Genomic DNA, 24,950 nt, shown 5'->3' with positions numbered 1-24,950 from the left:
TTGGACACTCGGGTAAAGAGAGGGGCGGAGTTGTCAACTGATCACCATCTGGTGGTGAGTTGGGTCGAGTGGCGGGGGAAGCCTCTGGATAGACCTGGTAAGCCCAAACGTGTAGTTCGGGTGAACTGGGAACGTCTGGAGGAGGCCCAAGTTCAGGAGGCCTTCAACTCACACCTCCGGCGGAGCTTTTCGGGCATTCCTGTGGAGGTTGGGGACATTGAACCAGAGTGGTCGGTGTTCAAAGCCTCTATTGCCGAAGCCGCGGCGGGGAGCTGTGGTCTCAAGGTCCTAGGTGCCTCAAGGGGCGGTAACCCTCGAACCTCCTGGTGGACACCGGTGGTCAGGGAAGCCGTCCGACTGAAGAAGGAGGCCTTCAGGGATTTGTTATCCCGGGGGACTCCCGAGGCAGTTGCAAGGTACCGACAGGCCCAAAGGGCAGCAGCCTCATCCGTGGCCGAGGCAAAGCAGCAGGTGTGGGAGAAGTTCGGAGAAGACATGGAGAAGGACTTTCGGGCGGCACCAAAGTTGTTCTGGAAAACTGTCCGACACGTCAGGAGGGGGAAGCAGGGAACCATCCAAGCTGTGTACAGTAAGGATGGGACGTTGTTGACCTCAACTGATGGAGTGTTAGGGCGTTGGAAGGAACACTTTGAGGAACTCCTGAACCCGACAACTCCGCCCTCTATGTTAGAGGCAGAGCTGGAGTATGAAGGGGGATCAACACCAATCTCCCGGGGGGAGGTAACTGAGGTCGTCAAACAACTCCACAGTGGCAAAGCCCCGGGGGTGGATGAGATCCGCCCGGAAATGCTGAAGGCTCTGGGTGTTGAGGGACTGTCATGGTTGACACGTCTCATCAACGTTGCGTGGAAGTCGGAAACAGTACCGAAGGAGTGGCAGACCGGGGTGGTGGTTCCCCTTTTTAAAAAGGGGGATCAGAGGGTGTGTGCCAATTACAGAGGCATCACACTACTCAGCCTCCCCGGGAAAGTTTACTCTAAGGTACTCGAAAGGAGGGTCAGGCCGATTGTCGAACCTCAGATTGAGGAGGAACAATGCGGATTCCGTCCTGGTCGTGGAACGACGGATCAGCTTTTTACTCTCGCAAGGATCCTGGAGGGGGCCTGGGAGTACGCTTATCCGGTCTACATGTGTTTTGTAGACTTGGAGAAGGCGTATGACCGAGTTCCCAGGGAGTTACTGTGGGAGGTGCTGCGGGAGTATGGGGTGAGGGGGTCTCTACTCAGGGCCATCCAATCTCTGTACTCCCAAAGCGAGAGCTGTGTCCGGGTCCTCGGCAGTAAGTCGGACACATTTCCGGTGAGGGTTGGCCTCCGTCAGGGCTGCGCTTTGTCACCAATCCTGTTTGTAATATACATGGATCGGATTTCGAGGCGTAGTCGTGGGGGAGGGGGTCTGCAGTTCGGTGGACTAAGGATTGCACCACTGCTTTTTGCAGATGATGTGGTTCTAATGGCTTCATCGGTCTGCGACCTTCAGCACTCACTGGATCGGTTCGCAACCGAGTGTGAAGCGGCTGGGATGAGGATCAGCACCTCCAAATCTGAGGCCATGGTTCTCAGCAGGAAACCGATGGACTGTCCACTTCAAGTAGGGAATGAGTCCTTACCTCAAGTGAAGGAGTTCAAGTATCTCGGGGTCTTGTTCTCGAGTGAGGGAACAATGGAGCGTGAGATGGGCCGGAGAATCGGAGCAGCGGGAGCGGTACTGCAGTCGCTTTACCGCACCGTTGTGACGAAAAGGGAGCTGAGCCAGAAGGCAAAGCTCTCTGTCTACCGGGCCATTTTCGTTCCTACCCTCACCTATGGTCATGAAGGATGGGTCATGACCGAAAGAACGAGATCGCGGATACAAGCGGCCGAGATGGGTTTTCTCCGCAGGGTGGCTGGTGTCTCCCTTAGGGATAAGGTGAGAAGTTCGGTCATCAGGGAGGGACTCGGAGTTGAGCCGCTCCTCCTTCGCGTCGAAAGGAGCCAGTTGAGGTGGTTCGGGCACCTAGTTAGGATGCCACCTGGGCGCCTCCCTAGGGAGGTGTTCCAGGCACGTCCAGCTGGGAAGAGACCAAGGGGTAGACCTAGGACCAGGTGGAGGGATTATATCTCTTCGCTGGCCTGGGAGCGCCTTGGGATCCCCCAGTCAGAGCTGGTTGATGTCGCCAGGGAAAAGAAAGTTTGGGGCTCTCTGCTGGAACTGCTACCCCCGCGACCCGACCACGGATAAGCGGGAGAAGATGGATGGATGGATGGATGGATTAATCACGATTCGAACTATGTCCAAAATATGCCATTTATTTATGTATAACTTGTGGGAATGGAAAGATAAATGAAAGATGGCGGATATATCCGTTTAACATACAGTATCTATGTTTATTATAACATTTTTCTGCGTGTCAAAATGAAAGACAACCCACACACCTATCAATCATCAAACCGTGGGGTCTTAATTCATTACGTGTTGATTTCTATCAACGGGGGAGTACTTCAGGAAAGTCGACAGAGGGGGGGGGCGTCTAGTGGAGTACTTCGTGACCACAGAGTGTGAACGTTGTGATCAGCTGTTTTAGCGCAGTTCTCCAGTGAAGGGGGGGAGTCTCCCTCCGCAGCCGGTTGGCGTAGTTTTGGCACAATTCCGTTGTACAGACCGACGTTAACAGCAGCCCTGTCTGTGCACACGGACACCGACTCTGTCGTCCGGTGATCTAACCGCCTTCTGGAAAAGCTTCACAAGTACGTCGGTACGCAAATGCGCTTTGTGACACAAGTGACGGTAAGCATTTCAGAGAGATTACGCACATAACCTGCGTACCAGTTATGTGCACCCCTGTACTACAGCAAAAGTATTCTCCGTCGGGACTTCCTGCAACAACACCACGCCGTTATCAAAGATGTTCTATTGAGACGACGATCACTATGTGACAAAAGTTTTCAAAACCGTGGCTACTGAAATCAATCTTACTAACTGCTGTCTGTGCAATTTACTACGCGCGAGTTGGCAGACTTTATTTTGCTTACTTTAACATCATTTTTCATGGTGGGGCTAAGCCATTTCTGGTGTAGCCTACCCCAGCCATACCCTGGCGCTGCCACTGGTGGCACGTATGGGGCGGGCCATTCTGCACATGCGTTAAATGCGTTAAATATTTTAACGCAATTAATTCAAAAAATTAATTACCGCCGTTAACGCGATAATTTTGACAGCACTAGTTTATATATATCCTAATTCTGGGAATTGAAAATAAAAGTGGTTTTAAAGGTAACAGTAAACAGTAAAACAGGGGGAAATGTGTTGTCTGGGGATGCACAATGATTGAAAGAGAAGGATGAAAGGAATATCAAAAGGTTAGTAAAGTGTCAAAAGAACTATAATTTCACGGGAAGACTAGAGAAATGTGAGAATTTGATTAGGGGTATTGTCAAATATCTGGAACAAGCTCCCAGAAACCTCTGACTACTTTTAAATCCAGGCTGAAGACTTTCTTGTTGCCGCTGCTTTTAATTGAACTATTCACATCTCACACTGCACTGTAACTTTTATTCATGTGCCTGTGTTATTCATGTTTTATTATCGTTGCTTTTTAATGTTTCTAATGTGTTTTATGCTCTTAATGTCTTTTGTTTTTTGCAAAGCACTTTGAATTGCCTTGTGTTGAAAAGTGCTATATAAATAAACTTGGCTTGCCTTGCCTTGTGTGTCAGGTGTGGGAGGTAACCTGGTGGCAGTTCAGGCCAGTCGGATCTCCACCTATCTGCACATGAACGGTCTCCCGATGGGTGATCCCAACGCCACCCCCAGGAAGTGCCCCACACCCTGCGCCACCTTCTTCGGCTCCTGTAAGTCAACGGGTGGCTGTGGAACATTTATCTGTTTCCCACCTTGATTTATCTCATTAAAACACATCTTTCCATGATTTCCAACTGCCCCCCACCCCCCTGATGTATTTGGAGGTTTAGTTCCAGTATCCGTCCCTGTAGGGCACACCTTTAGTATTTTTAATGCAGGATAAAACAAGTTACACCTCATCAGTATGTGACTCTTTTTTTATTTTCCAGCTGTGAACTCTCGCTCCGCCCGGGTCCTTTTCCTCTTGGTCGCCCCGGGTCACCTCGCCTTCCTCTACACCATCAACTCCCTGAGGGGGGGGCACACCATGCTGACAGCTGTCTTCGTTTCGTTCTACATGGTTGCTGCACTACTACAGGTAAACACACACACACACACACACACACACACACACACACACACACACACACACACACACACACACACACACACACACACACACACACACTTCACTTTTTAGCTGCTGCTGAGAAGAGGGGAATAATGGGAAAACGCTAATTCTTATGTTATGGAAGAGTAAAAGGAACAGACGTACAATGTTATTTTTTACATTTTGCTTAAAGTTTAACTTAATAATAAAGTATTTTCTCATCTAAAGTGCCTGTGTAAAAATGTTCAAACCGGTTTGATATTAAACAAACTATTTGGCAAGAACCTATAACAATGAAAATGCTGGTTCAGCCGGTTTGTTGGAACGCATACTTCAAATGTATGAGTTGAGATCTAACAAAATGCAGCATGTTTTAAGTAAAGGATAATGTACAGCGAGTCGGTCATTAATGATAAAAGAACACCAACAGGGTGAGCCGGATACCGAAGCTTTCCTTCTCGTCACTCTTTCTCTTTACTGGAGACAATTTAGCCATCAAATATCCAAAGTGTTCTCCACAAAAATATAAAAAATAAATATTCAAATGTATTCCTGGGTGTTTTCTCACGAAGCAAACAACATTTTTTGTTAAATTGACCGGACTTCTGTCTGCGGATTAATATGACTGTACATAGTCCCTTGATTCTCCTTAGTAACGGTCTGTTCTCCTTAGCAACGGTCTATTCTCCTTAGTAACGGTCTGTTCTCCTTAGCAACGGTCTGTTCTCCTTAGCAGCGGTCTGTTACCGAAAAATAGCAAAGCTCTTAAATGTCCAAATCATAATCAAGTATTCCACTAAGTCGTGTAATAATGGAAATTAATACATTTTCATGAATTCTTAGGGTGTATATTTCTTAATACAAATCTTTATTCCTCATCTTCTTCCAGGTGTTGATCCTCCTCTACCTGGCAGACTGGATGGTTCACTGGATGTGGGGCCGAGGCATGGACCCAGACAACTTCTCCATCCCCTACCTGACGGCCCTGGGGGATCTGCTGGGGACCGGCTTCCTCGCGCTCTGTTTTCACATGCGATGGTTTATAGGGGATAAAGACTCGAGCTTGGGGAACTGAATGCATGCACGGACACAAGCTCAAAAAAGAAAATCCGGATCCTCGCTACGCGCCACGCTCGGACAGCGCTGAACGCTACCAGTCTGTGTGGAAGTGGACATTTTCGACTCTGAAAGGGCTTTTCTTCGATTGATGGGGTAGCGCTCGTAGGGCAGTAGTGTTTAACCTTCAGGATATCTGCAGCACAGCAGACAGAATCTGTGTTTCACTTCAGAAACACACGTCTCCACCTCAACCATTCAACACAACTCTATAAACTACACTACTCCTCCTAAATCTTAATAACTGAGTCTTACTACTTTTAGGTTCTTATTTTACCGTTGACAATGATTGTTATCGATTGCTATGAATCGACATGTGCAGGGCCAGTCCTCATTATTTTCAATGGGGACGTTAGCCCCTCCTGTTTTTAAAGATCAAGTTTTAAAACCAAGACAGCAAAAAATATATGTCCAAACAAGCCTTGAATGCTTAATCACCAAGTGCTTTGTCATATGTATTTTATTAATTTAATATGTGTCTAATTTCTGATTTAGTCAAGTCCCATAGGCTCTCTTTTACCCTGGCCTCGTGACAGTAGCAAAGAGGATTGGTTTTTTTTTATAGCAGGGTAATGGACCACAAACTTAACAGACTAGATCCCTATGGCGTCCTTCCTATCGGCTGATAAACTAATTAGAATCAAATCTAATTTGAATCAAATCTAATTTGAATCAAATCTAATTTGAGACGTCATTCGCATAACAACAACTGCTAGAACACAAAATGATTTACCTGTTAGCAGTTATGAAACACTTCATCAATTTCAAAGTTTCGGTTAAATTAGGTCCATAGAGGTGCTTCCCTTTTTGGCCAAATGTACTTAAAACTGCCCAGAGTACACTTCTTCTTTGTTTGAGCAAACACACAGAAACAGTGGAAAACAGAACGTAGAAAATGGCCAGACAAGTGTCAGTAAGGGATTTGTCGGTATACCTAAAGTTGTCGGTACAGTAAAGTTGTTGGCCTTTTGTGGATGCCAAGAGGTCAGAGAGGTTTTAATTTTCCACAACAGGATAGCATCAGTTCCCCATCCTAAACTTATTATCTAACTCTCTACTAAAACAAGCTAGTTGTTGATGTTGCTCACGCTCGGCCTATTGTAATGACAACATGCTGCAACGCACTGGAAACAACCTGCAGAGCTGTACGTTGCTGTATTCACACATAGTACAGAGTGTGCTGAAGTGCCTTAGCCAGGATGTGCTAACTCAGGTTCAGCAGTCTCTCATACCGGATGAAAAGTTCAGATTTTGTATGTGAATGTTTGATATCTTTAATTTTAACAAACTATTTCAAATGCCTTTTGGGAATCCAAATTGGCACACTGCATCTTTCCAATGAAAGACAGACCAATCTTTCTTTAGTTTGGTATTTTGTATAGGTTTTAGCTGTAGCTTTAAGATCAGTGTAGTTCTTTGAGCTGTCCCACGTTCCAGTCAAACCAGCGCTGATAAAGGCCCGGTCACACCAGCATGTTTAAATTAAAAGTAATTAAATGAAATCACAGCGAGTAGTGGATTCTCTCACTACTTGACATACATATTGAGTTAAACTTAGGTGAAATTGACCAATAGCAACATTTCTGGACTGTCCTGATCATTAAGAGAAGAGATAGAGATCTTATCTAGCTAGCTAGCTATTCGATCTAGCTAACTAGCTAGCTATCTCTCCTCTGTTGACCAGAAGTTATCTAAGCTAATAGGGCTTGCTCTCAGTTAGCAAGTCTAGTTAGCTTTGAGATCTTTTATCCCCATTGTAGTAACTGTTTGTAAAAATAAATGTTTTCCAATCTCGAGAACAAAATGCCTGGTATAGAGAAAATAGCTATCTTGATTGATTAGCGTTAGCTTGTTTGCGGCTTGCTACTTTTGCGGCTTGCTACTTTCCCCCTCTGTCAAGGACACACACGTATTATGCTGTGCTAGCTTGCGGTGTGACTAGTCACAGGGGTAGATTTCATTTATTTTTGTTCATGAAAAACGATAGGAACCTTTAGCTCAACGTGGACCCAAACCAATTCTGAGTCTCAGCTAACGAATTGACCACAGCAAATGTCCACTTTCCTCTTTTTCTATTAATAAGGTTAGAGTATAATCTCTTTACACACATATCATTGAGATAACTAATAATAATCTCTTTGGTCAGGAGCCTGACCTTTAGTGACTGAATGACTGACTAAATCATGTTTAATCTAAGGGGGAAATCAGATTAACCTCAGTGCCCCAACCCTTGAACACACACAGACTGTGAGTCTCAGCTGCCCTGAGCTGACTCTTTCTTTGAGGGCTCACAGGTGACGAGGAGAATGAAACAGGAAGTTGTGAGCCATTTTGAGGCAAAGTCTTACGAGAAACCTGCATGTGATTCTTGACTTTATCCACCGATTGTAAGACTTCTGTGCTGTTTCCCAGGGGCCAGCAGAAAGGGCACATAATGTGAATGTGCAAAACTTATTTTATCTTTTAAAAATCTTTTATTTTGATCTGACTGATTTTTTTTTTATGTGTCAATTATTTTTGAATGTTCTATTCCTTTCCTCCTTTCCCTAATCTCTTTAACTCTTTGTGATTATTGTTTTGTGTCATAAATCTTATCGAGCAAAAAACAACCACTGTAAAGATGAAGCGACGTCTGGTCAAAGGCACAAAGTACTGTAATCTGCAGAGCGGACACCAGAGGGCAGCGCAGGGATTCTCTTATAACTTTTCAATGTGTCTCTGTGTCCTCTGGATTCACACTTGTCCACAAGGAGTGATGTTTCTTTTGACTTATTGTAAAAGTTGCATCCTCCATCTGTTCACTGTCAGTCTGTATCCTCCACTCTCTCACTGACCAGCGTTCTGCCTCTGCGTCAATGGAAAGTTGTGAATACTTCTATAAGAGGGCAAGTAATGCTTTGTCTATTTATTTTTAGATGCACACAAAGCAAATTGTACATATTATATTTATTCTATATATAAGGTTGTTTATTTTGTCATTTCATTTGGGCTCCGTTTCTTAATGTTGATGTCACTTTTCTCTTTATTTTTATTTTGCAAAAGGCCAGTAGAGCTTCTTGATGCTCGCCGCAGTAGAAAAGGCGGCGAGGCTAATGAATAGCACAGTGCCTAATACCAGTCTTTTCAAACACATACTCCACACACACCACACACACACACACACACACACACACACACACACACACACACACACACACACACACACACACACACACACACACACACACACACACACACACACACACACACACACACACACACACACACACACACACACACACACACACACACACACACACACACACACACACACACACACACACACATCACACACACACCCACCCACACCCCGGGAAAGCATACTTATATAGAATGACCTTAACCTATCAGAGCCGAGCTCAACTCAGAGTAACCAATCAGGAGCTAGGTTCGCCACAGAGTAGCGTCTCCTTAATTAGCTTTGATTAATATAAGATGTACAGTGAGTTGATTATGATGTAATGTAATAATGATGACACAGCAGAGGAGAGGAGGGCTGTTTGCAGCTTTTGTTCACAAAAAAATTAGAAAAGGGGAAGATTTTAATCCACAAACTAGGCAGAAAAACCTGACGTGCAACAAGAAAAAAGGCACACATAATTTCTCCTTATGATTCCAGATGGTTCCCCCCATATTCAGCCTTAAAAACCCTACTGCCTTGTTCACCTTAGTGCTTCAAACCACCGAGCCCCTGGGAGCAAACATCCACATCACGATGGAGCCTTTGATTCAGACTTTAGCTTTGAGAAAAACAGTCTCATGGGGCTGAGGTCTTTGCAATTTCTGTATGTTGTTCTTGTTAAAGCCCTCTCTCTTTCTCTGAGGCTGGAGGAAGGCTCTCTCTCCCTGCAGGAATTTGTAAATTGCTGGAAATAAAGGACTATATTATTTCATACCATTCCTACGTCTTATTGTCTGTTTTTGTCAGTACACTTGTTCAGAAGAAGGGATGATCCTCATGCTAAGCTAATGATCTGAGCCACATTTTGTTGAACTGTCTCTTATCAAATCAAGTTTTATTTATATAGCACATTTTTAAACGATTTTTTGTCGAGCCAAAGTGCTGTACATATAATAAAAAATAGCCTACAGTAAAGACACTTTACAGCAAATACAACAGCACAGATTGTTCAGAATATCAGTATGAGAAAAACGACACCCTCTGTCCTTAGACCCTCACATCGTACAAGGAAAAACTTCCGGAGAAAGCTGCCCTGCCACTGATGCAATGTAATAAGAAATGTGTAACATATTTAACATCATCCGAGGGCTATCTGGATGATCTGTTTTTATTTTTTACATTTACTGAAAACCTGCGAAAAAATGAAAGACTGCAAAAACCTATTATTTTGCTACTCTGGCATTAATCCTAAAAAAAATCCCCTTATTCACCAGAGGTTAGTGTTAAATAATGACTCGCGAATATGAATATGTCCCGAGCCAACAGTAAAATACCAGATACTGTTTCATTGTAATGCAATGCAATGAAATGTAACATTAACTTTCACCAACAATGTTTAACACAAAATGAAAAACTCTTACACTGCAAACAAATGCTTTGGATAACACATTTAATAATTGAAATTAAATAGATACAAATTATTATACAAAGAGATAAAAATACAATTAATCTTTAAATACATTTAACCAGTAATATGTGGTTAAAAAACGCAAACTGACATGTGTGCAAACAAGCCAAATATATGAGAGAGGAAGGATTAGTACTACAGTAGTTAATCATTTAAAGGTTTTGCAAGTCACTTTTTACTCTTGAGTTAATAGCTTTTTTATTGCCAATGTATTATTGGATTGTAATCTAACTTAGTGCAGAACGTTCCTGTATTTATTATTAGCCACAGCCTGTTGTTCTGAGTTAGCAAAATAATGATGTGTAATGCTAACTCCATGCTAACAGTGTTCAACAAACCCAGTCTCACGGCATTTCGTGTTATAGTCACGAAATTAATTTAATCTATTGATTCATGTTCACCAATACGATTTTCGCATTTTGTTCGTGTCACACAGAACGATTTTAAAAGCAATGTATTTCTATTGGTCGTATGTTTCGTGCCTGCACCACGTCTTTTTGTCCGGTCGGGTCTTGGAAGACCGGAAGCTGTGTGGTTCATAAAAACATGTTCTTACTCAATATCTTACCCTAACCCTAACCCTTTTATTTTAAAGTGTATAATGTCAGAGTTTTTGTTGCCGTCCGCGAGGAAAATAAATGTGGCTCAGAGCCTCAGAATACTGAAATCTGTATTTTTTGTCATCTTTTTTTCCTTCTAGTTTGTTATTATTTGGTGCAGGCACGAAACATACTACCAATATAAATACATTGCTTCTAAAATCGTTCTGTGTCAGAATACTGAAATCTGTATTTTTAAAATCTGTTTTTCCTTCTAATTTGTTATTATTTACATTGCTTTTAAAATCGGTGTGACACGAAAAAAAATCGTGTTGGTGAACACGAATCAATAGATTAATTTCGTGACTATAACACGAAATGCCGTGAGACTGTGTTGGTTCAACGGTAAGCTAGCTGTAATTTAGCTATGCAGATATATCTGGCGTTGGTTGCTTTGTAACATTAGTTAATGAAGCAATTTACAAACAGCATGCTTGCCAATATAGCAGACGGTTCAGCCCCTGGACTCGAGTCTGGATGAATTAGCGAACTGGATACTATTTTGTAGAATTAACTAGCTAGCTATCTGTCTACGTTAGCAAGCAAGCTAACATTAGCTTACATTAGGTAGCTAAATCCAAAATCATATTCGGACTAATGTTTCTGTGCCAGACATTCATGGAATAAATGGTCCAAATAAAATGTACCGATAAAAACGTTATATAAATATAATTGTAATGTATTTTACAGCATTATATCAACATGATACCGGAGCAGGAGTGCTAGCACCAGTATGCTGACTTTAGTTTACTTAATAGTACCGGAGTCATATTTACAATAATTTTTTTAAAGGTCTCCTATTATGCAAAATCCTCTTCTTCATGTCTCTTCTACATCAACATGTGTTCCCTCTGTGGAAAGAGACTCTGAAAGTTTCAAGAACAAAGATTCTCTCTCTTTTTGTCCTGATCCATTTCTATAAAAACCTGTCTGAAAATTAGCTGATCAGATTTTGGCCACTTTATGATGTCACAACGATGTTTTGTCTTGTGTAACCATTAGCCAATCCTCATTCACACCAACGGTGTTTCAGGGCCGGTTCGGAGCTGGAGCTTGAAAAGCACCGGGTATTCCTGTTCACACCGCAGCGGAGCAGCCTCTTAGCTCCGGAATCCGGTTCGTTTCAAGCACCAAAAAATTGTCCGGCCAGAGCAAAAGCACCACATACGTCGGGGGCAGGGGCAGAGACAGATCAACTCCTGAACAACAACAAAAAGCCCGCGTTTTATCCAGCTTGTACACAACGATGGAGAAACTTAACAAGCAGCAGTGGTCCACTGAAGAGGTACAGAGGAAGCTGGAGCACAATCGGCCATTGTTGTTGTTGTCGGTGTCAGCTGTGAGGGGTTTCCGCGCGGTTTGGCTTTATGAAGCAGGCACCCAAACGGTTACGTCATGACGCAAACTATGACGCAATGACGCAGCACCAGTCGGACTCTGGGCGGTGTGAAAAGAGCCGGAGCTAAACCGAAGAACCGGTTCTGAACCTGAAAAGCTCTAGCACGGAGCTTGAACCGGAGTTGCGTTGGTGTGAATGAGGTACTAGAGCACCATTGAGTTATTTTTAACCAAATCTCTCTCAGAGGGGCGTGGGGAGGGGCTCCTTATTTTCATCTAAAGTAACAGACAGAGAATCAGCACTTTTGAAACAGGGCTGAAACAGAGGGGATTATGGGTAATGCTGCAATGATCTGTTTGGTGTTTGGAGCCAAACACTTCAGAGACATATCTGAGGCCCAAAATATATTGATGAAAAACAGTATAATAGGTGACCTTTAAAGTTGAATATCAGAGCTTGATCTAACAGGAGATGAGCAGAGGGTTTCCGCTGCTGGTTTGACACCCTGAAGATGAAACCAGGCCTTTCTCTCCCTCTCCTCCTTCATCATCCCCTCCGATTCCCAGCAGATCCCTGGAGGACAGCCGGAGACAGAGAGCGTCGGCGACCTGCAGAACCTGACAGGGACCTGGACGGGGAAAATGTACCAATTACAATTTCAACAACGAACAAATGAATTTATTTATTCCACACACATGGTTATTTTAAAACAAAATATGTAGACTTATACTGGTTGTTTTTCAGTTGTTGTTTTTATAGCGCATGGTGGAAAGGAGCAGGGAGAAGATCTTATTTGACCTGCCCCAAATTGAAATAACCATAAATAGTCAAATAAAAGCAATATTCTTTCAGTCACAGTTCCTTATAATTACTGAAACATAAAACCAGAACACAATCAAAAGTCAACTGTCTAAATACGCTTTCTTTATACATTTTCTTGAACATACAACATTTCTTACAGCCCTTTAAATCATTCGGCAAATAATTCCACTTCTTTACGCCAAGAGACACACATCTGCTTTAAAGTAGTACGTGCAAACTGATGTTTAACGTGTTATTTCCTCCTATGATGCTCATCCTCTGAAATTAAAACTAATTTGTTTTTTGTCGTTTCCGAATACTTATTGTAGGTTGGAATAAAGCTGGAGTATTTAAAACACACCTACCATCACCAGTCCTGCACACATCCAGAGTATCCATCACTATCTTCCCCAGGGTCCTGCGGGACACGTTCTGCAGGTACAGTGAGAGATTGTCTTTTTAGATTTATTCAAAGAAACAAACATACAGTAAAAACAGCTTCATATCAACATATTATGGTCCGGTGTAATACCACAGTTAGAGTGGGGAACCATACAGTACTTTCCCCCTAAATGTTCAATATTGAATAAACGGTTTTCTGTGTTTTATAGATCTGTTTTTATTTCATAATGGCATGGTGCCCAATCACACTTTGATTTCACTCCACCTTGTATTATGTTATATAATGTCATATGTTATGATATCCCTTTCTATTTCATGTCATAGGACCTCTGTATTGAGATAAAGTTAATCATCATTATGAAATTATGAAATAAAATCTTTTCCAAACTCAAATAAAAATGATATTCAATAAAACAATTTCACACATTTTGTAACACTTGAGGACATAAAAAGGAACAATTGAATTCAAATTTGGAAATAGAAATGCCTGGCATCTAAAGCATTTCACCATATCCACTAAGCTTAAATACACTTCTCTTAAAAAATATATATATGTTAACTATTGCTGCGTAAAATATATTCTAGACATATACAGTTAATATTGAAAGCTCTATGCACGTCCATTAGGATGGAATAAACACTAGATGGCAGTAGAGAGAGAAAGTGTGTGTGTGTGTGTGTGTGTGTGTGTGTGTGTGTGTGTGTGTGTGTGGTGTGTGTGTGTGTGTGTGTGTGTGTGTGTGTGTGTGTGTGTGTGTGTGTGTGTGTGTGTGTGTGTGTGTGTGTGTGTGTGTGTGTGTGTGAACCTTGTTGCGTAGCTGCAGCAGCAGTGTGAGAGCATCAGTGAGTTTGTCCTCCAGCAGAGACAGACGTGTCTTCTCCTCCGGCCTCGTCTTGTCCTCCTCTTCTTTAGGCCTCTGGCAAACACAACACTGTATCAACTTTACTTCTTCCTTTCTCTTCCACTACAGATTAGTCCACAGGTCATTCTCTCTTTCCCATACCTGATTTGACAACTTGGTTCTAGAGCAGGGGTGTCCAAACGTTTTTCACCGAGGGCCACATACAGAAAAATATACGAAGGGCTGGGCCGCTTACTGGAGTTCAGTTATAAGTTAGCACAATCAATCAAATGTAGGTACATTATGCGTGTGAGTGTTGGCAGCTCATCTCTTCAAACAGAAGCCTCAGATTGATTATAATAAGGAGAAATATGAAGGGTATTTTTCAAGCTTGTTATGTAAATAAGTCATTGGGTTTTTTTTCTTATCAACTTAGATTTGCTAGAAAATGTTTCCAACTTTAATTGACTGAATTTATTTGAAAAGTGGGCTTATTAACACATGGATACGACTGTGTATTATATTTTTACATTTATAGTTAAAGGTGGGGTAGGTCATTTTGGAGAAACCGGCTCGAGTGCGCTAGAATTTGAAAATACACAGTCGGAAAAAATCTGCCACTTCCTTACAGAGCCCCTCCTCCAACACACAGGAACGCACACATGACCAATGAGGGCACGAGATAAGTTTGTGCCCAGATGGAAGGCTGACAGGCAGGTAGGCCATCCAGTTACTTTAGCCGGGCCGGCTCAGATGATTGGTCGTGATTTTTACAGCGCCACGGCTTCCACAGATGACATTTTGTTATGGATTTTTGGTCAAAGCACTTCAGATATTCATTGCTATCGGGATGTTAAGAGCATTCCATGGAATATAACAAAAAGTGTATCTCGAGCCGGTTTCTCAAACTTACCTACCCCACCTTTAAGAAGTACAATATAAGACAAGCACAAGTTTCATTTGTGGGCCATATTCCATTATACTTTTTGAATTTGATGAGGGCCGATTCAAAATGGTCCACGGGCCGCATTTGGCCCCCGGGCCGTAGTTTGGACACCCCTGTTCTAGAGCTTTAAACCTGTTTGTAATAGCTCTTTGTTAGGCTGCATTTGAGCCATTATCATAACCACATTTCTCTCTCCCCACCTTTTCTTTTTCAAAGCTGCCTCCCTCTGGCTGCTCTTGGTTTGGTCCTTTCTGGTTGTAGCGCCCCCTGCTGTCCTTAAAAGTGCTGATGAAGCTTCTATCATGCAGGTGACTCTGAGAACCCATATGGCTCTGACATCTGCAGGGAGAAAGGAAAGGAAAAGTCAGACATGTTATGTGGAAAATGTGTCCACAGTGGCGGTGCATGTTAGATGTTAGCTAACCCTTTTCCACAGCTGTGCAGTCGGCTCTTCTTCACCTCCAACAGGCAACCCTGTCCTTCCTCTCTCATCCCTCTGTCATCCTCCTCTTCATCAGAGGCATCTTTCCCTTCCACTGCTCTCTGCAGACACCCCGCCTCTGAAAACAGTAGAAGCTGGTACTTTACTTTCTTACTACCATTTCACTTTGGGTTCTTAGCCTTTTTCAGACCATTTACATGCACACCTACCTACAGTATAAAACACACTACAGGAAAGCATGATATTGCCTCTTTAAGAGTTCATTTAGAAAGCCTTCCTGATACCTAACCCCTCAGTGATCAATCTGTTTTCCAGCCACTCACCTGTCTTGTCACAGGCGTCATCTTCACCAATTGGGTACATGTGTTGATTTGGATCAGGGATGCAGGTGCAGCGGGATCTAAGGGTGGCAAAAGTAGAGACATTTCACAAAGAGTTTGTACTAAAAAGGCTAACTTTCAGTATATAGGAGACCCTCTGGATTTGTCTCTCTCACTGTCAAAGCATCTTATTAGCTTTAAACAAACGTTGCCTCCATGCTGTGGAGATGAAGTCACACACAGCAGGTTTGAAGTATCTCTAGTGCATTGTGGGTGCAAATAAAACTTGAATGCAGTGGCGTTTGTGAAAAAAATAACCCTATCCACTTTTACACAGCACTCTACTTCAGACTGAGTGTGACTTGTGTGTAACTTAAGCTGCTGGCATCAGTGAATTGCATTTCAAATCAGTAGAGCACAAAGGCAAATGATGTGTAAATAGTTACACAAACACTCCTTATACAGCAACATCCATTTATGCACTTCCTTCAGGATTGCTGAATGATGCATCCCATATGATGTGTGGCCAATTGTTAATTATTAGCATAGGGAACACCACCTTAACACTATGCAAGGGCAGGGGTTGTGCAATTAATCTGCAAGAATTGGTGAGATGCTGCCAAATCATTTCACAAGAAGAAGAAAAAGAACCTCAGCAGGAATGAATTCAAAGTACTGTTAAATTAATTGATTTAAACCACAGTAACATGTCAGTACTGGTGATGTGGGGAAATGAAAAAGCATCTAAGAGCAGTAGAAAAGCCATCAGCAGCTGAAGGATCAAAATATAATCCTGCGAAGGCTTTTATAGTTTTAACGAAGATCAAGGGACGAGCAGTACTTCAACCCATAATAATCCAACAATCATTATAATAAAATATATTAATCTAAATCAAATTAAAATGAAGGCAAGTGTTTTTTCATGTTCTTTAAATTTAAAAAGTATGTTTCCTTGCGTTGTATCAAACATTTTATCAAATGAGTTTTTCCTATACGTTTGTTAACTATAGCAGGGGTTCCCAACCTTTTTTCCCAAGAGCCCCCCCAAATGACTCCTGTTGGAAGTTGCGCCCCCCCCCCCCCCCCCCCCCTTGTGTGTGTGTGTAGCGGTAATTCAAGTTTCAAAGTCTCAAAATGCTACAACTACTGTCACAAACTGGATGAATGTGAAGTATGTTGTTAAAGGAGGATGAAAGCGTAATTAAGGAGCACTATTGGAGTGACTTTGATGGTTGTTGGACTCAGGATTAATTCATTTGGATTCCCGCTGAATGAAGAAATTAAAGGACGGTGGAAGTGGAAACAATTCACAAAGGGATTAAACTGTTTAAAACACATGCTCAAAGTAAGCCGGATTTTGCCGATGTGTTTATGTGGATTCAAAAGTCGTAAATAATCTACAAAATGGAGGAGACCGATCTGATCGGAGCAACTGACAAATAATCCATCTGAAACCGGCATGGACAATGACTATGTTTTAAAAATGTGCTTATCCAGACAAGCCCGGTTTGGACACTTTACGGGCGGAAGAAACATTTCTATTAAAGAAATAATTGTACATTTCTGTCTTTTTATGCCTTTAATACTAACTTCAATTTGTATTCAAATTAATTAATCAATTATTTTTTATATTTTATTGTAATGTAGAGACAAGGCTTTTATTGTCAATCATGTATTGCGTTACAATTATATGTAAAAAAAAGGGAAAAAAAGTAAATATGATATTTGGCCTCAAATCATTTGAGGCCTGGCGCCCCCCTGCGATATTTGGCTCCCCCCCAAGGGGGCCGCGTCCCCCAGGATGGGAATCACTGAACTATAGGATAACCTCCACATATTAAATCCACTTTATGATTTTTGAAGCGTAAATACAATCGCGAGCAGTGGAAATCTTACGTTAGGCTATACAGGAACTACAACACGGTCACATAGCTGCGCGTCACCACCGCTAAGCCAAAGGCGCCTAATGTAACGGCTAGTGGCGTAATGACGTTTAGTAGTTTAGTTAGTCACATGTTAGCAACAGATGTTTTTATGACATACTGTAGAAGCTCATAGGCTTGTCTTACAATAGATCTTCTAGCCAGGCTTCTAGCCACAAACATGTTGACCTCGGGACTAGGGAACGTGGTCAAATCCTATAACTCATTTCTGGGTTTTAGGACTCATTCCTGCTCCACTCTAAACAGACAAAAGATAAGAGAATATGTGCTGCACCTGTACTGCTGTAGCTCTGTCTCCAGCTGTGTGATGGTGGTCTGAAGCTGCGGCACACACTGAGCCTCCTGCTGGATCATCCGGACCCTCTGGAGCCCCTGACTCAGAGCCTCCCTGGCCTCTTCTGCCCTCCTCCTGATGGACATCATCCAAGATAAGATAAGATAAAATGGACCTTTATTAATCCCTGTGGGGAAATTCAGTAGTTCAAACAGCAACAGGGTAAGGATGAAAAACAGGACAGCACAGATTCACAGATTAGAGATTAATACAATTAAAGATCAAATCAAAGATAAAGGTCATCAAACCATTCCTCTGCTACCCACCTGTTAGCAGAGTGGAGCGCAACGTTCTTTGCTGTCTTTGCACCATGATCAAACGATCAAGTGTTTCGGAGGGTGGGAGAAAGGCAGGCCTTTAGGTGTTACATCACATAAAGGCCTGCGTTCCCCCACCCTCGACCCACACCAGTTTGCCTACAGAGCAAATAGATCCACTGAAGATGCCATAGCCATAGCTCTCCACTCTGCACTGAGCCACCTGGAGCATCGTGGGAGCTACGTCAGATTGCTCTTTATTGACTACAGCTCAGCGTTCAACACAATCATCCCGGACATTCTAGTTTGCAAACTATCAAACCTAGGCCTTCCCCCACCCACCTGTTCCTGGATCAAAGATTTCCTCACTAACCGCCCCCAGCGTGTGAGACTTGGCCGCCATCACTCCTCCACCCACAGTCTCAGCACCGGCTCTCCTCAGGGCTGTGTGCTGAGCCCTCTCCTGTACTCGCTCTACACCCACGACTGCAGTCCAGCCCACCCAGAGAACATCATCGTCAAGTTTGCTGACGACACCACTGTGGTGGGGCTCATCTCAGGAGGAGACGAGTCGGCCTACAGGAGTGAGGTACTGAAGCTCTCAGCGTGGTGTTCAGTGAACAACCTGGCACTGAACATCACGAAAACCAAAGAGATCATCGTAGACTTCAGGAGGAATACTACCGACCTCGCTCCCCTCGACATTAACAGCGAGTGTGTGGAGAGGGTCCACACCTTCAAGTTCCTCCGCGTCCTCATCACCAACAACCTTTCCTGGAAGGACAACACCACAGCTGTCATCAAGAAGGCCCAGTAGCATCTGAGGGTGCTCAGGAAGAACAACTTGGCCACTAAGCTGCTGGTGACCTTCTACCGCTCTACCATCGAGAGCCTATTAACATACTGCATCACAGTGTGGTACGCCAGCTGCACTGAGGATGAGGCTCCAGAGAGTCGTAAAAGCAGCACAGAGGATCATCGGCTGCCCTCTCCCCTCCCTGATGGACATCTACACCTCCCGCTGCCTCAGTAGAGCCAAACACATTATCAAGGACAGCTCACACCCCGGCTTTCACCTGTTCAACCTGCTGCCCTCCGGCAGGCGCTACAGGTGTATCACATCCAAAACAAACAGACTCAAAGACAGTTTTTTCCCAAGAGCCATCATTGATCACCTGACATCATGTGAATCAATGTGACTCTGTACATACATATACATATATATCATTACTATTATTATTATTATAAATACCTACTATTATTATTTATTACATTACAGATTTTATTTTTATACTCCTGGAAATAATTACTGCACTTTATTCCTTATTCCTTATTCCTTTATTCCTAAGTATGTATGCTGCGTGTATTTGTTGTCTTATGTTGTGATGTTTTTGTTTTGATGGCACCCTTGAAAGGGAGAAGCATTTATCATCTCATTTTACATGTATAATGACATTAAACGATTCCATTCTATTCTATTCCAAATGTCTGAAACAGCAGCACTTCGTTCAACGGGGAGCTCACATTGGAGGCGTGGCTTTATTTATACATGCACATGAACTTTAACCTTACATATAATTGGCTGTCAGCCATGAACAACAAAACTACAACGCAAATTGATAGCACATGTACATGAATGTTAACACCAACCACCCACCCCACATCATCCTGGTACAAAACTCCAACCTGATCTGAGCGTTCTCCTTCCTCAGAGCAGACTCCACTCCGTGAAGCTTCTGCACTTCCTGGTACGCCCATCTCAGCTCCTCCTCCATGCGCTCATTGAACTTCATGGCCTCCTCCAGCTGTCCGTCACGTGACGAGCGAATCAGCTTCAGCTCCCGTATAAGAGGGTCCCTGATTTCCTGTCTTCGTGCCCCCTTCCTCGCTGCGTCTCCTCCAGAACCACTGCACTGTCCTTTGATCCTCTGTGTTGGTACCAGCTTTCCCTGCACCAGGGTGATGGAGGTGGTTGGAGATGAAGCTGTGGAGGTGGAGATGGGAGGAGAGGTGAGGGGGAGGGTCCTCTCCCGACGGAGGGCCACTTCCAGGGCCAGGCAGCGAGCGTCGCTCCCCTGCAGCCCCGAGCGGAGGTCCTCCACCAGCTCCCTCAGAGCTGCTACCTCATCTGGAGGAGAAGAAGAAGAGAGAGAAGAAGAAGAGACTTTAATATTGATGCAAATACGGAGAGTTACAATGGGAATACATTCCCTGTCGTCTCTTAAATACTTAGATCCTCCACACTGTCTGTTGGTTACCTTGGTTGCTGATTGGCTAATGGACACAAGACAAAACATCGTTATGACATCATAAAGTGGCCAAAATCTGATCAGCTCATTTTCAGACAGGTTTTTATAGAAATGGATCAAAAAGAGAGAGAATCTTTGTTCTTGAAACTTTCAGAGTCTCTTTCCACAGAGGGGACACATGTTGATGTAGAAGAGACATGAAGAAGAGGGGACACATGTTGATGTAGAGAGACATGAAGAAGAGAGGACACATGTTGATGTAGAAGAGACATGAAGAAGAGGGGACACATGTTGATGTAGAAGAGACATGAAGAAGAGGGGACACATGTTGATGTAGAAGAGACATGAAGAAGAGGGGACACATGTTGATGTAGAAGAGACATGAAGAAGAGGGAGACACATGTTGATGTAGAAGAGACATGAAGAAGAGGGGACACATGTTGATGTAGAAGAGACATGAAGAAGAGGAGACACATGTTGATGTAGAAGAGACATGAAGAAGAGGGGACACATGTTGATGTAGAAGAGACACGAAGAAGAGGGGACACATGTTGATGTAGAAGAGACATGAGGAAGAGGGGACACATGTTGATGTAGAAGAGACATGAAGAAGAGGGGACACATGTTGATGAAGAAGAGACATGGAGAAGAGGGACACATGTTGATGTAGAAGAGACATGGAGAAGAGGGGACACATGTTGATGTAGAAGAGACATGAAGAAGAGGGGACACATGTTGATGTAGAAGAGACATGAAGAAGAGGGGACACATGTTGATGTAGAAGAGACATGAAGAAGAGGGGACACATGTTGATGTAGAAGAGACATGAAGAAGAGGGGACACATGTTGACGTAGAAGAGACATGAAGAAGAGGGGACACATGTTGATGTAGAAGAGACATGGAGAAGAGGGGACACATGTTGATGAAGAAGAGACATGGAGAAGAGGGGACACATGTTGATGTAGAAGAGACATGGAGAAGAGGGGACACATGTTGATGTAGAAGAGACATGAAGAAGAGGGGACACATGTTGATGTAGAAGAGACATGAAGAAGAGGGGACACATGTTGATGTAGAAGAGACATGAAGAAGAGGGGACACATGTTGATGTAGAAGAGACATGAAGAAGAGGGGACACATGTTGACGTAGAAGAGACATGAAGAAGAGGGGACACATGTTGATGTAGAAGAGACATGAAGAAGAGGGGACACATGTTGATGTAGAAGAGACATGAAGTAGAGGGGACACGTGTTGATGTAGAAGAGACATGAAGAAGAGGGGACACATGTTGATGTAGAAGAGACATGAAGAAGAGGGGACACGTGTTGATGTAGAAGAGACATGGAGAAGAGGGGACACATGTTGATGTAGAAGAGAGAGAAGAAGAGACTTTAATATTGATGCGGATACAGAGAGTTACATACATTCCCTGTCGTCTCTTAAATACTTAGATCCTCCACACTGTCTGTTTTTAAATCGCTTCTTCTCCTTAGCGTGTTGACATCTTGTAGATTGTTGCTTTTATTTCCTTTAAATTGTCTATTGTTTTTACTTGTACTTGTTTGGTGTGTGAGCTGAGCTGTACGATTTTGTTACGTTGTCTTTGTTTGTTTGACTGCACAGCACTTTGGTCTGGAGGTTTTAAAGTGCTTCATAAATAAAGCTGTATCTTCAAAGAGTTTGACAGAATACAAATGGCCATGTATCTTTTCACACTGATTTGAAAGACACTTTAAGTTCAAGGTACTTGCATGTTATTAAGTATTTCCTTTTAATGCATCTTTAGACTTACACTACACCATATTTTAGAGGGTATATCAAACGTATTTGGCAGCTTACCTTATTAAGATGTCACATATTTAACATAATCACTTTATCACATGTGATGCACTGTTAGACATTAAACTTCCTGACAGTGTATACAATAGTTTAAATAATCTCCACGTCTATCAATTAGTAACATGCACTAATAAAACCAGTAATAAGTTACCTTTTGAAAGCTGCTACTGCTAATGGAGTTTTAGTTCAGTGTATTGTAACAAAAGATCTGAATATATTCTCCATTATTTTTATATTTGGAGCATATAATGAAAGTGGTGGAAAGTAATTAAGTTCATCCAGTGGTTAAGTTATGGGGTACTTTTACACCATTGAACTTAAAGACTTTAAGTAAATTCATCATCATTAATCTATAAAGGAATTAGATTTGCTCCACCTTTACCAGCTGTTAACATAGTAATACATCAGTGAAAATCTAATTACTAAATATATTTATTACAATTACATTCTACATTATAAGGAATTTCACTTTCTGTACTGAAAGTGTGTTTTGATGCCACTACTTTTGGACTAGTAACATTTTGAATGCAGGACGTAATGGAGTATTCCTATTTCTACTTTGACTTCTAACACTGTACATCAATCAAGTGGACACTGTGTGTGTGTAGGTTTGTGTGTGTGTGTGTGTGTGTGTGTGTGTGTGTGTGTGTGTGTGTGTGTGTGTGTGTGTGTGTGTGTGTGTGTGTGTGTGTGTGTGTGTGTGTGTGTGTGTGTGTGTGTGTGTGTGTGTGTGTGTGGCCTAGCATTACTATAGTTGTGGGGACCTAAATCTGTTTACACAGTCACGTGTGGGGACTTGCCTCCCTCCCACAAATTGGAGGTCCCCATGAGGGGAATCATTAATTTTAGGGTGAAGACTTGGTTAGGTTTAGGGTTAGGGTAAGGGTAAGGGTTAGGGTTAGGGTTAGGCATGTGTTGGTTATGGTTAAGGTTAGGATAAGTCTCCAGGAAATGCATGTAAGTCAATGTAATGTCCCCTGAAGTGATGTATACATGGTATATGTGTTTGTGTGTGTGTGTGTGGGGGGGGGGGGGGGTAACAACAATGACAGAACAGGTGGTGCTGGGTAGGTCATGGAAGGGGTTAAGAATAAGTCAGGTGTCAAATCACACTATACAACCAGTAACTATAAATTGTAACGTAATATGTTTTTTTAAGTTACCATCCATTCATTGTTAGTTTGAGATTTGACCAGAGTGAATTTTCTTTTTGAGGTCTGAGATTAAGTCAGAATTTGGAGATTAAGTCAGAACTCAAACATTGTTTTCACTTTTGGTAGCACCCCAACACATTCTTCTCATTTGGCCCTATTCCTCTTCAGTAGTGATTACAAAATAAACAAAGACACTCTTGAACCTGTCAGTAATCTTCATTTCAATAACAGAGTGACTTCCTGGTTCTGTACCTGACTCGCTCCTGTCCTCTGCTCCTCTTCCTCTCATCCCCCTGTTCTCGGGTCTGTTGTGATCCCTCTCCAGATCAAAACTCACACATTTCCTCCTCCTCACCCTCGGCCACCGGACCCTGATCTGCCGCTGCACGAGCTCCGTATCCTCGGTAACCGGCAGCCGCCACGCGCAGTCCCCTCTCCTCGCACTGCGCACACGGAAATATCCACAGAGCCTCGAGTGGAAGTCTTTAAAGGACAGCTGGCTGGGAAGCACCGAACAAACTTCTGCAAACTCTTCATTTTCCTCGTCTTTTTCTCCACTGATCTTCCTCTTTCCGGGGATCCCCAGCACGGCACACAGCGCGCTGAAGTCCTCCGCCGACACCGTGTCCTCCCGGTTGGGTACGGCCAGGTGGTGGAAGACCTCCTGCAGGTATTGGTCTATTCCAGAAGCGAGGACCACGATTTCGTTCTCCACGCCGGGATCCGGGCAGTGGTGGTGGGCCAAAGCGCTCCGGAGCCACTCGCTTTTACGCGCTGCCCTGGTGCGCTCCATGCCTTCACATAAACCCCTCAGTTAGTCTTCTTGATCTCACTAGATACAAACCAGACCACGGTAATTAGGATCGGATGTTATTCCAGTGCAGCAGGAGGCTTGTCCCTGTGGGGTCTGACGCGGAGTGATTCTCTGGAAATGGAGTCTATTGATTCCTTCCCGGAGTAAATCTGATCCCCTCGGGGAAGGAACAAAAAAAGTCTCAATGTACCGACTCCACCCTGTTGAGTGCACACTCTGACAGCTCGTGTGAGTGCGTGCGTGTGCGCGCGTGCGTGCGTGTGTGTGCGTGTGTGTGTGTGTGCAGAGGTGGGAAGTACACACATCCTTTACTAAAGAAAAAGTCATACCAGACTGTAAACCTACTCTGTTACAGGTCAAAGTTATTATAATATATAGGTAGATATTATATCATTACATTATTATTATCTCAATTAATACATTTTTAGTTTTGGTGTAGTAGCGTAAATAGTGAGAAATACAATCATAATTCATAGAACCAACTTCAAAAGAAAAAGCAGTAAATATTTGCATTTCAGAATATGCAACCATGTTTGCGTTTATGTAAGAAAGGGAAAAAAACGTTAAAGTTATTATTCAAATGTTATTTTTGGAGATCTGCCCAAAAGTATATTTTTCTTTAGTTCTGAGAAAAAACAAAATTGTAAATTGATTTAAAATAATTCAATAGAATTCTAAATCCCAGAATTGTG

The 24,950-nt window shown here is 43.0% G+C and overlaps 2 protein-coding genes across 6 annotated transcripts in view; one reads left to right on the top strand and one right to left on the bottom strand.

Annotated features, from left to right (window-relative positions):
* The window catches only part of slc41a1 (solute carrier family 41 member 1), a 55,254-nt gene extending 45,968 nt beyond the window's left edge, over positions 1–9,286 (top strand). For both annotated transcript variants that reach the window (XM_034236576.1, XM_034236577.1), the window contains exons 9-11: positions 3,717–3,851; positions 4,071–4,219; positions 5,121–9,286. In XM_034236576.1, the coding sequence (XP_034092467.1) occupies positions 3,717–3,851; positions 4,071–4,219; positions 5,121–5,306 (470 nt within the window). In that variant the 3' untranslated portion in view covers positions 5,307–9,286. The remainder of the gene's footprint in view (positions 1–3,716; positions 3,852–4,070; positions 4,220–5,120) is intronic.
* A 2,923-nt stretch (positions 9,287–12,209) lies between these two features.
* Positions 12,210–24,404, bottom strand: si:ch211-112f3.4 (EF-hand and coiled-coil domain-containing protein 1). Of its 4 annotated transcripts, none has more exons than XM_034236581.1 (9): positions 23,697–24,404; positions 19,887–20,328; positions 17,884–18,018; positions 15,670–15,746; positions 15,329–15,464; positions 15,105–15,243; positions 13,923–14,033; positions 13,080–13,146; positions 12,210–12,541 (listed from the first exon to the last, which is right to left on the bottom strand). In XM_034236581.1, exons 1-9 carry the CDS (start codon positions 24,235–24,237, stop codon positions 12,375–12,377), a joined length of 1,815 nt encoding a protein of 604 aa, XP_034092472.1. In that variant the 5' UTR covers positions 24,238–24,404; the 3' UTR covers positions 12,210–12,374. The 4 variants fall into 4 exon arrangements, with proteins under 4 accessions (XP_034092472.1, XP_034092473.1, XP_034092474.1 ...); XM_034236582.1 differs by having other exon boundaries at positions 12,245–12,541; positions 13,076–13,146; XM_034236583.1 differs by lacking the exon at positions 15,329–15,464 and having other exon boundaries at positions 12,286–12,541.
* Positions 24,405–24,950: the final 546 nt, after the last annotated feature.

The sequence above is a fragment of the Gymnodraco acuticeps genome, unplaced genomic scaffold (assembly GCF_902827175.1).
Source record: "Gymnodraco acuticeps unplaced genomic scaffold, fGymAcu1.1, whole genome shotgun sequence".
Taxonomy (NCBI): domain Eukaryota; kingdom Metazoa; phylum Chordata; class Actinopteri; order Perciformes; family Bathydraconidae; genus Gymnodraco; species Gymnodraco acuticeps.
The sequence above is the reverse complement of the archived record's forward strand: the minus strand, read 5'-3'. Positions and strand labels throughout refer to the sequence as shown.

Coding starts and splice junctions, on each gene's coding strand:
- si:ch211-112f3.4 (XM_034236581.1), bottom strand. CDS start 24,237: ATGGAGCGCACCAGGGCAGCGCGTAAAAGCGAGTGGCTCCGGAGCGCT. Junction 18,019..19,886: donor AAGGAGAACGCTCAGATCAG/GTTGGAGTTTTG, acceptor GATGTCCATCAG/GAGGAGGGCAGAAGAGGCCA. Junction 13,147..13,922: donor TGCTGCAGCTACGCAACAAG/GTTCACACACAC, acceptor CTGTACCTGCAG/AACGTGTCCCGCAGGACCCT.